Source organism: Sphaeramia orbicularis, chromosome 9 (assembly GCF_902148855.1).
Source record: "Sphaeramia orbicularis chromosome 9, fSphaOr1.1, whole genome shotgun sequence".
In the NCBI taxonomy this organism is placed as follows: Eukaryota; Metazoa; Chordata; class Actinopteri; order Kurtiformes; family Apogonidae; genus Sphaeramia; species Sphaeramia orbicularis.
Window position 1 is genome coordinate 23,427,314 of NC_043965.1, and position 10,922 is coordinate 23,438,235.

Below are 10,922 nucleotides of genomic sequence, written 5' to 3' on the forward strand. Positions count from 1 at the left end.
AACAGTTTATTTCTGTTTTTATTTACATGTTACAGGTTACATGATTCAATGTGACAGTCTTGATCTTGTTTAATCTACCCTTTAAAACCAGTTATGTTGATCCTATCGCAAAAACAATAATAGTTTATGTTGAGCTTTATGGCTTTGTCTCTAATGGAGGGATAGTTGTAAAGACAAATTCACCTCCTCTGTTAAAACATCTTTGTTAGTTCTTAGTTCATCCTGACAGTCTGTTGTGGACCGGACACAAAAGCAGCAGGAGAGAGTGGGAACGCTACACAACAGACTGTGATTACACTTAAGTGTGTTGGCTGACATTGAGAGTGTGAATTCTCTGCGCTCTTCCAGGACATCTGACTGTGTCTGGGTGTTAAAAGCCTTCTGTAGATTCTCATCATGTGAAAAGAAGCCTGAGCTTTTAGTGTGACTGCACACATATACATAATACATGACTTGCCTCTGAGTAGGTATGTATGCTGTAATGTAATGTGTGAGAGGATTTAAGTATCTGTTTGGACCTGTGCGTGTTAGTGACTCTCTGTTTCTACTTCCATATCAACATTTTATGAGAAGTGAAAATGATTAACTACAGCAAATAGATAAGAAATGAAATGAACCAGTAGTTTCAGTGTGTATGAGTGTTGTATTGCAGGTGCTAATATGTCAATGCCAGTACTTGTGCATAGAGTTATGTGTGCAAATATTAACGATTGTTTGACAGAACGAGCTGATAGATTTTATCGCAGTGTTAATGTCTCCTCCAGTGCTGATGAGTGGCTGATGGCTCATCTATCTGTTTCCAAAACCCATGGAGCTCAGCTGCTCCGACTCTTCCTGGAAGTCAGTCTCCTCCGGATCGATCTGACAGAATGTGAAGATTTATTTCATAAGTGGTAATTACGACAACAGGTTCAAAAAGAAGAAGAAATGCCACACAAATACAACTTTTTACACTGAAAGAAATAAGTTTTGTGTTTCTTTAAGAATCTAATTTCATAGTAATAACCCCTTTTCAGCTGCTTTTTAAATCACTCATAGAAGCAGACGCCAAGGTTATTATGCTGATTTACCTCATGATTGGCCAATGCTTGTAGCATCTGTTGTACAAAATGTTGCTGCTGCTCTGTCACCGTAGCAACCTGAGGACCACTTTGTGATTGGTTGTTAAATACAGTATCAGATGCAGCATTTACATTTGCTCCAATGTTTCCAAGTTCGGCTCTGCAAGACACACATATGGTGGTATCTCATGAACAAATATCAGCAAATATCCCCTCTGGTCAAAAGGATTTTCTGGTTTAAATATATAATCTGTTTTCACTCACGCGGGAATGAGGGCCGGAGCCTCGGCAGCCAGCGTCTGAAGACCCTGTTGGATCTGCAGCAGAGCCTCCATGGCTTTAGGGTTGAACATGGCTGAGAGCAGCTCCGGACTCTGCATCTATACAGTTATGACTTAGTGTTTAGGATTCACACATTAACCATAGAGACCCTTCTTTTGTGGCAGTTCCCAAACTAATTTTTCTTTATTTTTAACCTTAACTCTAATATTATGTTCCGTATTTTGCATTTATAAGTGAAATGTTGGTATTTTCCTATATTTAATGTACTGATCATGTAGATGTTCATTACACTGCAAAAAGCTAAACATTACCGAGTGTATTTTTCTCATGTCTAGTCAAAATATCTCATCACACTTAAAATAAGAAATCTTACCAAGAAAATTTTCACTTGTTCCATTGGCATATTTTTTGCTTGAATTATGCAAAAAAAAAAAAAAAAAAAAAATCTGCCAATGGAACAAGTGAAAATTATCTTGGTAAGATTTCTTGATATAAGATTTTCAAGATCTATTGTCTAAAAATAAGTTCTTACATCTCACTGAAAGTTACTCTTTAAGTGATTATGAGTTATTTTAAGTGTGATGAGATATTTTGACTAGAAATGAGAAAAATACACTTGGTAAGATTTTGACTTTTGCAGTGTACAGCTCAGATTAAAGTTAAGGGTTATTTTATCAGAAACAGAGAAAACTAAATCTGCAAAATATATTATTAACTGAACATAAAACCAGTGTCTACATCCACTGTCACTGATCCAACTCCATGGGCTTTACTGGTGAATCAATGTTGTAGAGGATGAAAGTGTTTCCATGTTCACTACGGAGCCTCTGAACATCCAAATGGGTCATATCTGATGACCATGAAAAGATGAAACTGTATTTTACACCAATTATTTACATGTATTGATAGGATTAATGGATCATCAGGTATTAAACAGTTTATATCAGTGAAAGATTTTGGTTGACAGTGGATGTTTGGGTCTTTATGGGTTAAATATAAAAATCCTTAACAGGAGCATAAGGTTTTTATTTTTGTGTACATTTCTGTAAACACAAAAACTTCGGGTAAAGTAAAGCAAACATCTTCACCCATTGTTAGTTCACAGATAAAATGCATGGATGTTATGAAGGGACACAGGTATCTGTTGACAGAAAATGTGCAAAGAGGATAAACTAACCTGTTGAAGGAAGAGAGGGAGCTGCTGTCGCATCTGCTGCTGCAGCTGAGGATTTCCTGAGAACAAGGGATGACTCAGCAGCATCTGAAACAGCATGAATAACAGAAGCGGTATATAATGTGAGATCATCAGGTTTATGGGAGAAATTATAGGGAAATGTTGACAACAAGTGGGATGGAGGTTTTCAGTGTGATTGCACAGCCAATCACATGCTTTTCAAGCAGCCTGGAATCTAAAAAAAAAAAATAATAACACAGCCTACAGCTTATACGGAAATATAAATATATAAATGATAGGCAGCTGCTAAGTGAAAATAAGACATGTAATTTCCTGCTATATATTCTGTGCATCACCTGTGCAGCCAGCTCAGGATTCTGGCTGAGGCAATTAAGGAGACTGCTGACATATGGCCCAGACAGAAGGCTCTCCATCAGACCTGGACTGGCTGTGATCTGCTCCAGCAGGGACTGCATGCCTGAGGCAAGAGACAGGAGCATGCTGATGAAACATGAAGAAGACCCAGGAGAAATTTTCATGGGTTTTAAGCAGTCAGACATTCAGAAATGGTGAACTTTTTCTCAGTTAAGTTGGGACATTTGGATGAGGGGTACATATTTCTATTATTTAGTATTTCAAGTTAAAATGTTGTGAAATAATTTGAGTTTTTGGTACTAGTGCCAGAAAAACAAAACAAAACATAAATTAGAGAAGGTTTTACATTTTTACAAGTTTGCATTTTCAGATCGAAGTCAAAATGTGAAGAATGAAGTTTGAATACTATTTTGACTTTATCATAGAAATAAAGAAGTGTAACCTCCTCCTCTTGTTTACTGTTTCTGATGCCTGACAGCTATGAGTAACTGAAAGTATGACTTCACTCGTGACATTTCAACTTTACTCTCAAAATGCAAAATAAAAACAAATTTTCTCATCGCTCAATTTTCACTTAACTCATAAAGACCTAAACAGCACCTACTGATCTAAAATGTTTAATACCTGTTGATCCACTAATCATATTAATATATGTAAATAATTGGAGTAAAATACAGTTTTTTTATCTTTTTATGGTCATCAGATATGACCCATTCGGACGTTCAGAGGCTCCATAGTGAATGTGGAAACACTGTCATCTTCTACAACACTGATTCACCAGTAAAACCCATGGAGTTGGATCAATGACAGTGGATGGAAATGCTTGTTTTTACATTACTTATTGATATCTAGTTGAAAAAGTCACTTTTTTTCAGTTTTCTCTGTTACTGATATAATAGCCCTCACCTTTAATCTGAGCTTTTATGAACATCTACATGATCAGTGAATTAAATATGGGAAAATACCTGATCTTCACAAAAAAAAAAGCAAAATACAAAGAATAATATTTTAATAAATGGTGATAAATCACTTAAGAAAGGTTCATTGGAGAAAAAAAAAATCGTTTGGGAACTGGCATAAAAGTTAGTACTAGGTCTTTATGGGTTAATGTAAACTTAATACTCAGATGTAAATTTGTAGACAGCTAGGTTTAGAAATAATATAAAACTGGGTGAGACATGGTTTTCCTAAACTGGTTTGAAGACCCCCTGGTTTAGTCTGACCTCATTCTTAAACCCTTTTTGTGCAGGTCTAGTGTCACCAGTGGTAATAACTGCAGAGGTCGTCTGTGACCTTAATTCCTTGCAAACCTACAGTGTCTGTAAAAATGTAAAGTTAAAAATTCCACCACAAATGACCTACCCCAACCACAAACACAGAGGTCCTGTGAAAATATTAGTCCTGTGTGAATCAGCATCTCTGTAACTTGGTGGGATATGCAATGCTTTTGTTTCCTCTGCAGATGTGTTCGATCTATTTCCTGGTTGAAGGTGATGGTAGCTGCACTGGTGATCATGAATCAAACTTCTAAAAGCGGTCTGGGTGGAAATTTATACTTGCTATATTATGTTATAATGTAGCAAGGATGTTCAATGAAAGAGCAAACATAAATCTTTCAGAAAAGCAACGGGCTGAAAATATGATGAGAGAGATGGAAAGCATGACAGGATACAGTCAGGAGGATTTTTTTTATCTTTAAACAGTTATCTGTAAGTGGTGAATCTGCCCTTGACATCAGAACAGATGAACAATGTCAGTAACTGTGTGAATGGTGACTAAACTAAGGGTGGGCGATACCGGGAATTTTGGTATCGATGATATATCAAGTAAATACAGGGCTAGTATCGCCGATACCGATACTTTTTACTTGAAATGTCATGATCATTGAATAATTTTGTGATTTTGCCTTTAGTTATTTGATCGTGATTATGATTATGATAAAACAAACGACAAAGTGTGCCTGAGAGAGCAGCAGGGAGAGAGAGAGAGAGAGAGAGGGAGAGAGAGAGAGAGAGAGAGAGAGAGGTGTGCAGTTTGCAGAGACAGACAGACTAGGAGAGAAGCTGCACTCACAAGAACTCTGTGAGGAAATTCCAGTAATTTGCTGGATGTATAGAAGAGAAACTGCAACAAAAGTGTCAATCTCATCACGCTACTATCAATCTGATACCGATACTCACCTTGGTATCGATACTATCGATATTTAGATCGATACGCCCAGCCCTAGACTAAACATCTTCTTTTGCCCGGAGCATCTGGGGGGAGGGCGCTATTTTATTGTATACCTAAACTTTCTAACCACACAGAGGAGGCCTATTTTAAATATATTAAAGTTCTAAAGCATCTTTGAGTATTATTTAAGCACCTTGAGGTGGAGCCAGGTGTCGTCTGTTTTGGAAGTCAGAAATGGTCACCCAAGTGAATGGGCCTCATCAAACACAGACTAGGGGGTAAATTTCCACATCACCGTAGTCCCATGTGAAAAGGCGTTACACCAGATGTAGATTTTTGCTGTGCCTCTTTAACCTCCTAAGACCCACTGTCCACATTTGTGGACAAGAATTTCACAACTTTCTACAAAAAACCCCCAAAAAAACCCAAAAAACTGTCCGCCACAAAGGACATTCCATAAAAATTTTAAAAGCTGCATCTGAAAAAACTGTTGTATCATGATGTTTCCAATATAGGCACTTATTTAATAAAAAACAAAAAAGCTTGTACTTTGCTGACATTTCCTGGGTCTTAGGAGGTTAAGGCAACTTAATAAGCTTGATTAGTGTATGGCTAAATTTTGTGGTTATCTTATTTCTTTACCTGCAGAAATAGTGCCCTGAGGGTTTTTATCAACCATGGGTGAGGCAGTTAGTTCTCTGAGGGGGTCTGTGGACTGACTGGGGAGGGTCCCAGTTGGCTGTTTTGCAAATGGCTCTTGATTCCCAGATGATGTGAGCTGTGACATCCCCATTTGACTCTATAGCAGAGAGGGAAAAAGGCTTAAGAGACAATAAACTTTGAAGAAATTTGGAAGAACCATTACCAAGTTTTAGCTCTACTAGTTTGAGCACATTTTCTTGTGTGTGAGGACAATTAGAATCCCTGCTGATGGACTCAGGCTTGTTCTTCATGGGCCGTAAATTGTCTAACTCAGTGTCTTCACTATCCAGAACTTCCTCTATCATGTCAGGGTTCCTGATCAGCTCTAGCACCTGGATATGAAGGACAAGAACATAACACATTAAAAGAGGAAGAATAAAAAAGGAACAACTGCCACTGAAATGTGTCATTCTTAGTTAATCCAGATCAAAAACCCATAAAACAAATTAAAAAGAAAATGCATTATTGTCTTATAGAAAGTTTATATATCTGTAGTAGTTTTTTTGTTTATTTGTTTTGTTTTTTTGTTTTTTTTTTACAAATGATATGCATGTTTGAAGTGCTCATCCTCATTTTCAGCTCATCCTCCACCCACCTGTGTAATGATGTCTGTGTTGTTGAGTATATCCCCCACCTCTGGGTTTGTCTGGAGCAGCTGCTGAGTTTGAGGATTAGAAAGTATGAGCTGCCTGGTGAGCTGTGGGCTGGAGGCAGACAGGGTGCTCTGTACTAAGGGGCTGCCCAGGATACGGCGCATCATCCCTGGGTCAGCCAGCAGCTGTTTCTCCATCTGGTGCTGCAGTGTAGGGAAGAAGCCAGGTCCACTGTTTGTTAGGCCGAGGCCGTCCAGACCCTCCACTATGGAAACAAGATGAGATCAAAAGAGTAAAGATATGCAAAGGACCAGAGGGCTGAGGGTGGATGTTATTCATTCAGCAGCAGTGGATGACCAGGAACAAACTAGAACATACACAGCAGGGGTGTCAAACTCATTTTAGCTCAGGAGCCACATACAGTCCAATTTGATCTGGACTGAGCTGGACCAGTTAAGTAATAGCTTAATAACCTTTAAATAATGAGAATTTTCCTCTTTGCTTTGTTGCAAAAAAAGTTAAATTAATTTATGAAAATGTACATTTATAGACAATCCTTTCACAAAGCCATGTGAATAACCTGAAAAATTTAGTTTCTTAAGAAAAATAAGTATTAATTTAACAATATTATGCCTCGCAGTGGATCTACGCAGGCACAAAACAAATAGTAATAGGCATAATGTTCACATTTTGGAGTTTGGATCTGAAATGACTTTGACCCCCTTGACTATTAACATCTTCTATGTGACTTTTGCACTTCACAAATTCATCCAATAACTTCTGGCGGGTAGGTTTTGGCTTCTGGGTCATATGTTTGACAGCCCTGATATACAGTATGAAATGCAAATACTCTGCCCGGCCCAAAAAAAGTCACACATGCAATATTTGACTGCACCACCTTTGCTTTTGATCACAGGAGACATTCACTGTGACATCTTTTTTGCCACATAATGCTTATGTAATGTCACAATAAGGTTCATAATATTTTTTCCATCCATAGTCGCATTAATTTTTGATAATTGATGATGGAGAATCGGACTGTTGTATCAAGTCTTCATCACATCCCAATTTAGAGTCTGGACTTTATGGAGGTTAATCCATGTGTGAAAATGATGTTTCATTTTCACTGAACCATTCTGTCATAAGCCTGATGATCCTGATCAATCCTGACATTGCCCAATCTTTTTGACATTAGAGACATAAGAGGCGACTCACTGCATCAGTTAGAGTTAAATAAGTTGTTACAGCTTAAACATTATTAACCACTGCAGTCTGGTGCACCGCTAGCAATTATGGGCCCCATGAAAGATAAATGTTGTGGACCCTTCATAAAATTCCGTATCTTGTTGATCTGGAGGGCATTTACACCCCCACCCCCCGTGTTTTACGGCGCCCCAGACTGCAGTACTCACCGATGGAAGGATCTGAACTATTTGCTTAGTTAAAATGCAGTGAATGTCTCCTGTAATCAAATCCAAAGGTGGTGCAGTGAAATATTGCATGTGTGACTTATTTTTGGGCAGGCAGTGTATGATGGTAATAACTGGATGTAAAATGTGTTCCTGTATTCTTTTGATCTTACCCAGGAAGAGGGGAGAGGTGGGTGGTGGGGGTAGGTTTTCTGAGTTAGGGTCAAGAAGGGCTGGAAGCTGAGACCGAGCCTTTTCTGAAGCTTTATCAGTCACTGGGACATCATGACCAGAGCTGAAAATGACACAAGACTGTAAAGTTAATCTAAAGTTTTACTACTGTCATTGACTTCAGGCGTTTCATGACTAACAGGAGAATTGGCAACAAAATGATGATGACCAATGCCATAATATGAAGTTATACAGCAATAAATATCATTGCAGCAAACGTTTTCATTTATGTTAATGGATGATTTGTTTATATTATAAACTGTGCTTATAAAGATCTGGTCATCTTTTACTTTATTTCTATTATATGTTGTACCTCTGGATTTCTACATTTCTGATCACTTCAAACTTAAAAGAAACATTGATTTGATATTTATGGTGATAACTATTTACAGTAATGGACATGAACATTTTCATCATGATAATGTTTCAAATCAATGGGAATAGGAAGGACTGATATTTTTGTCTATATAGTGAGGCTTGATGTAATACTGATACTTACCTGATACTCATACTAATACTAATAATACGAATACAAAGGACATAAGGAATGGAGTGACAGAGGAATGTCATTGTTTTTCTAGAGACACCATTGTGTTTGAATATCCGATCTTCTGTTTTATTGTTTATTTGTGTATCTTGTAAGTGTTGACTTTGTACGGCTGCTACCTCGGCCAGGTCTGCTTTGCAAAAGAGATTTCTGATCTCAATGGCACTTCCTGGATAAATGAATACATAAATAAATGAACTTATAGCCTACTACTAATACTACTATCACAACGGCAACTACTACTACTAATATTAATATTAATAATAATTATAACTAATTTGTTGGCAAACATGTGGAAACACTATGGCTAATCACTTTCATGTTTTTTGGGCCTGTCCGAAAATCCAGTCATATTGGAGGGAGGTGGCAACTGAGATAAATAAAATAATAGGGATGGATTTAGATTATTCTTTTGTTACTTTATATCTTGGTAAAATACCGGAAACAGTCCTTCAGAAGGATAATTACTTATTGAAGATAGTTTTGGCAAGTAGTAGGAAAGCTATAACCCGAAAATGGTTGCAACCCGACCCTCCAACTTTGGACCTCTGGCGTGGGATTATTAAAGAAATTTACTGTATGGAGAGACTTATTTTTGCTTTAAGACTTGAGTTGGAGAAATGTACTGAACGCTGGGAAAAATGGATTGTGTACACACCTTGATTAATACAACCATAATTGTACAATGATGTATGTGTGCATGATGTAAAAGAACATTTTAAGTTTAATTGTAACACCCATGATGATCTCATGTTCATTGTTTGTTCTTTTGAAAATTAATAAATAAAAAGTTAAATAATAATTATAACAATGTATACCTTAGTTACAAGGGGTACTTCTAAAAACTGAACGTGGACGTTTACTCACTTTATTTATGAAGCCTTTTAAGAACAACCACTGCTGAGAGCTGGACATTAATCATAAAAACATATTATTATTGTTTAATTGTTTAATAGGATCCTCATTAGCTCCCACCATGGTGGTTGCTTGTCTTCCTGGGGTCCAGAATAAAAAGACTAAAATTCAAATACACAACATATACAAAGCAAAAAACATGCAATTACAGACTGAATTTCATACAGACACATTATCATTATTATTATTATTATTATTATTATTATTATTATTATTATTATTATTATTATTATTATCATCATTAGTCTCCAAAGGGAACATTCATGCTCTACATTCCCATCCTAGCAGTGGGCCCTGGGTCCAGGCCAAGGACACACCTAACATACCTGTCTTTGGTCATGATAATACATTATTTTTGTATTTATTCTAACTCAAGACATGTGCAAATAATCTGTGTGTCCAGGTGAGTGTGTGAGTACCTCTGGACCATGCTCAGGTGGACTGATCCGTCCTTGGCTCTAAGTGAACCCAGGAGCTCTGGATCTCTGAGGACCCGGCCTGAGTGAATCAGCACCAGCCTCTGTGCAGGGTCACCCATGCGCTCTGCAAGACTCTGTTTCAACTGTGGGCGCAGAAAAACAAAAAACAAAAAAGCCCAAACACATGCTTAGGTTTAGTGTTGGGGACATGTGGAAGAGGAGCACATGCATTCAGTGGCAGGAGTTGGTCTCCTGACCTGTCCGGCGGTGCAGTCTCCTCTAACCATCACATCTCGGCTCCCCGTCACACTTTTAATACTAACGTGGATCCTTTCCGACATCTGAGACTCACCAGACGCTCTCCGGTCACGTCTCACCGTGGATGACATGTCGGTCCTGTCCGTGGGGAAGATGCTGAGCAGACCCGAGGAGAAGGTGCACGGTCCACGGTGTGCGTCTGTCCGATGACTCGGCAGAAAGTTGTGTGTGTGGACGGATGTCAGCTGTGTGCGACTGTGCAGGACGTGCAAGTAAAAAAAACCAAAAACAAAACACTACACTTCTGTCTCACCTACAGACTTTGCGCTTCTGCTGCCTTCCCTGATTTTAGTTATTTTGCAGGTATTTCAATGTATTTCAACTATTTCAAGGCCACCAGCAGAACTGGAGTCATCTTAAAGACATAGTTCACCACTAAATCCAACAGTCCACTTTTAAGATATGGATGTCAAACTCATGTCTAGTTCAGGGACCTCATACGGGCCAGAAAAGTAAAATAAGAACAGAATAATGACATAAGTCATTTATTTGTTAAGTTGTAATGGACATTTAAAAAATAAGAGTTAAAACATGTTGGAAAATGTTTTGCTGCTGAAAAAACAGATCTGAAAACTGTGACAAAACTGATATCACACAAACTTAGTGACTTACTGGACTATTAAGACTGCATTAAATCAGGGAATCACTCAGTTAAACTTTGTCCAGGACATATGACTGTTAATACTTTTGAGAGGGATATGAACTAGAGATTGAGTTTTATTAT

General features: G+C 37.9%; 1 protein-coding gene across 1 annotated transcript; it reads right to left on the bottom strand.

The window, feature by feature from the left end:
* Nucleotides 1–10,464, bottom strand: LOC115425143 (ubiquilin-1-like). The gene is made up of 11 exons (XM_030142511.1): nucleotides 10,138–10,464; nucleotides 9,881–10,023; nucleotides 7,942–8,063; nucleotides 6,362–6,624; nucleotides 5,958–6,098; nucleotides 5,707–5,863; nucleotides 2,874–2,995; nucleotides 2,521–2,604; nucleotides 1,326–1,441; nucleotides 1,071–1,221; nucleotides 1–861 (listed from the first exon to the last, which is right to left on the bottom strand). Exons 1-11 carry the CDS (start codon nucleotides 10,267–10,269, stop codon nucleotides 790–792), a joined length of 1,503 nt encoding a protein of 500 aa, XP_029998371.1. The 5' UTR covers nucleotides 10,270–10,464; the 3' UTR covers nucleotides 1–789.
* Between the last annotated feature and the right edge of the window lie 458 nt (nucleotides 10,465–10,922).

Coding starts and splice junctions, on each gene's coding strand:
- LOC115425143 (XM_030142511.1), bottom strand. CDS start 10,269: ATGTCATCCACGGTGAGACGTGACCGGAGAGCGTCTGGTGAGTCTCAG. Junction 2,996..5,706: donor TCAGGGCACTATTTCTGCAG/GTAAAGAAATAA, acceptor CTCTTGCCTCAG/GCATGCAGTCCCTGCTGGAG. Junction 2,605..2,873: donor ATCCTGAGCTGGCTGCACAG/GTGATGCACAGA, acceptor ATGCTGTTTCAG/ATGCTGCTGAGTCATCCCTT.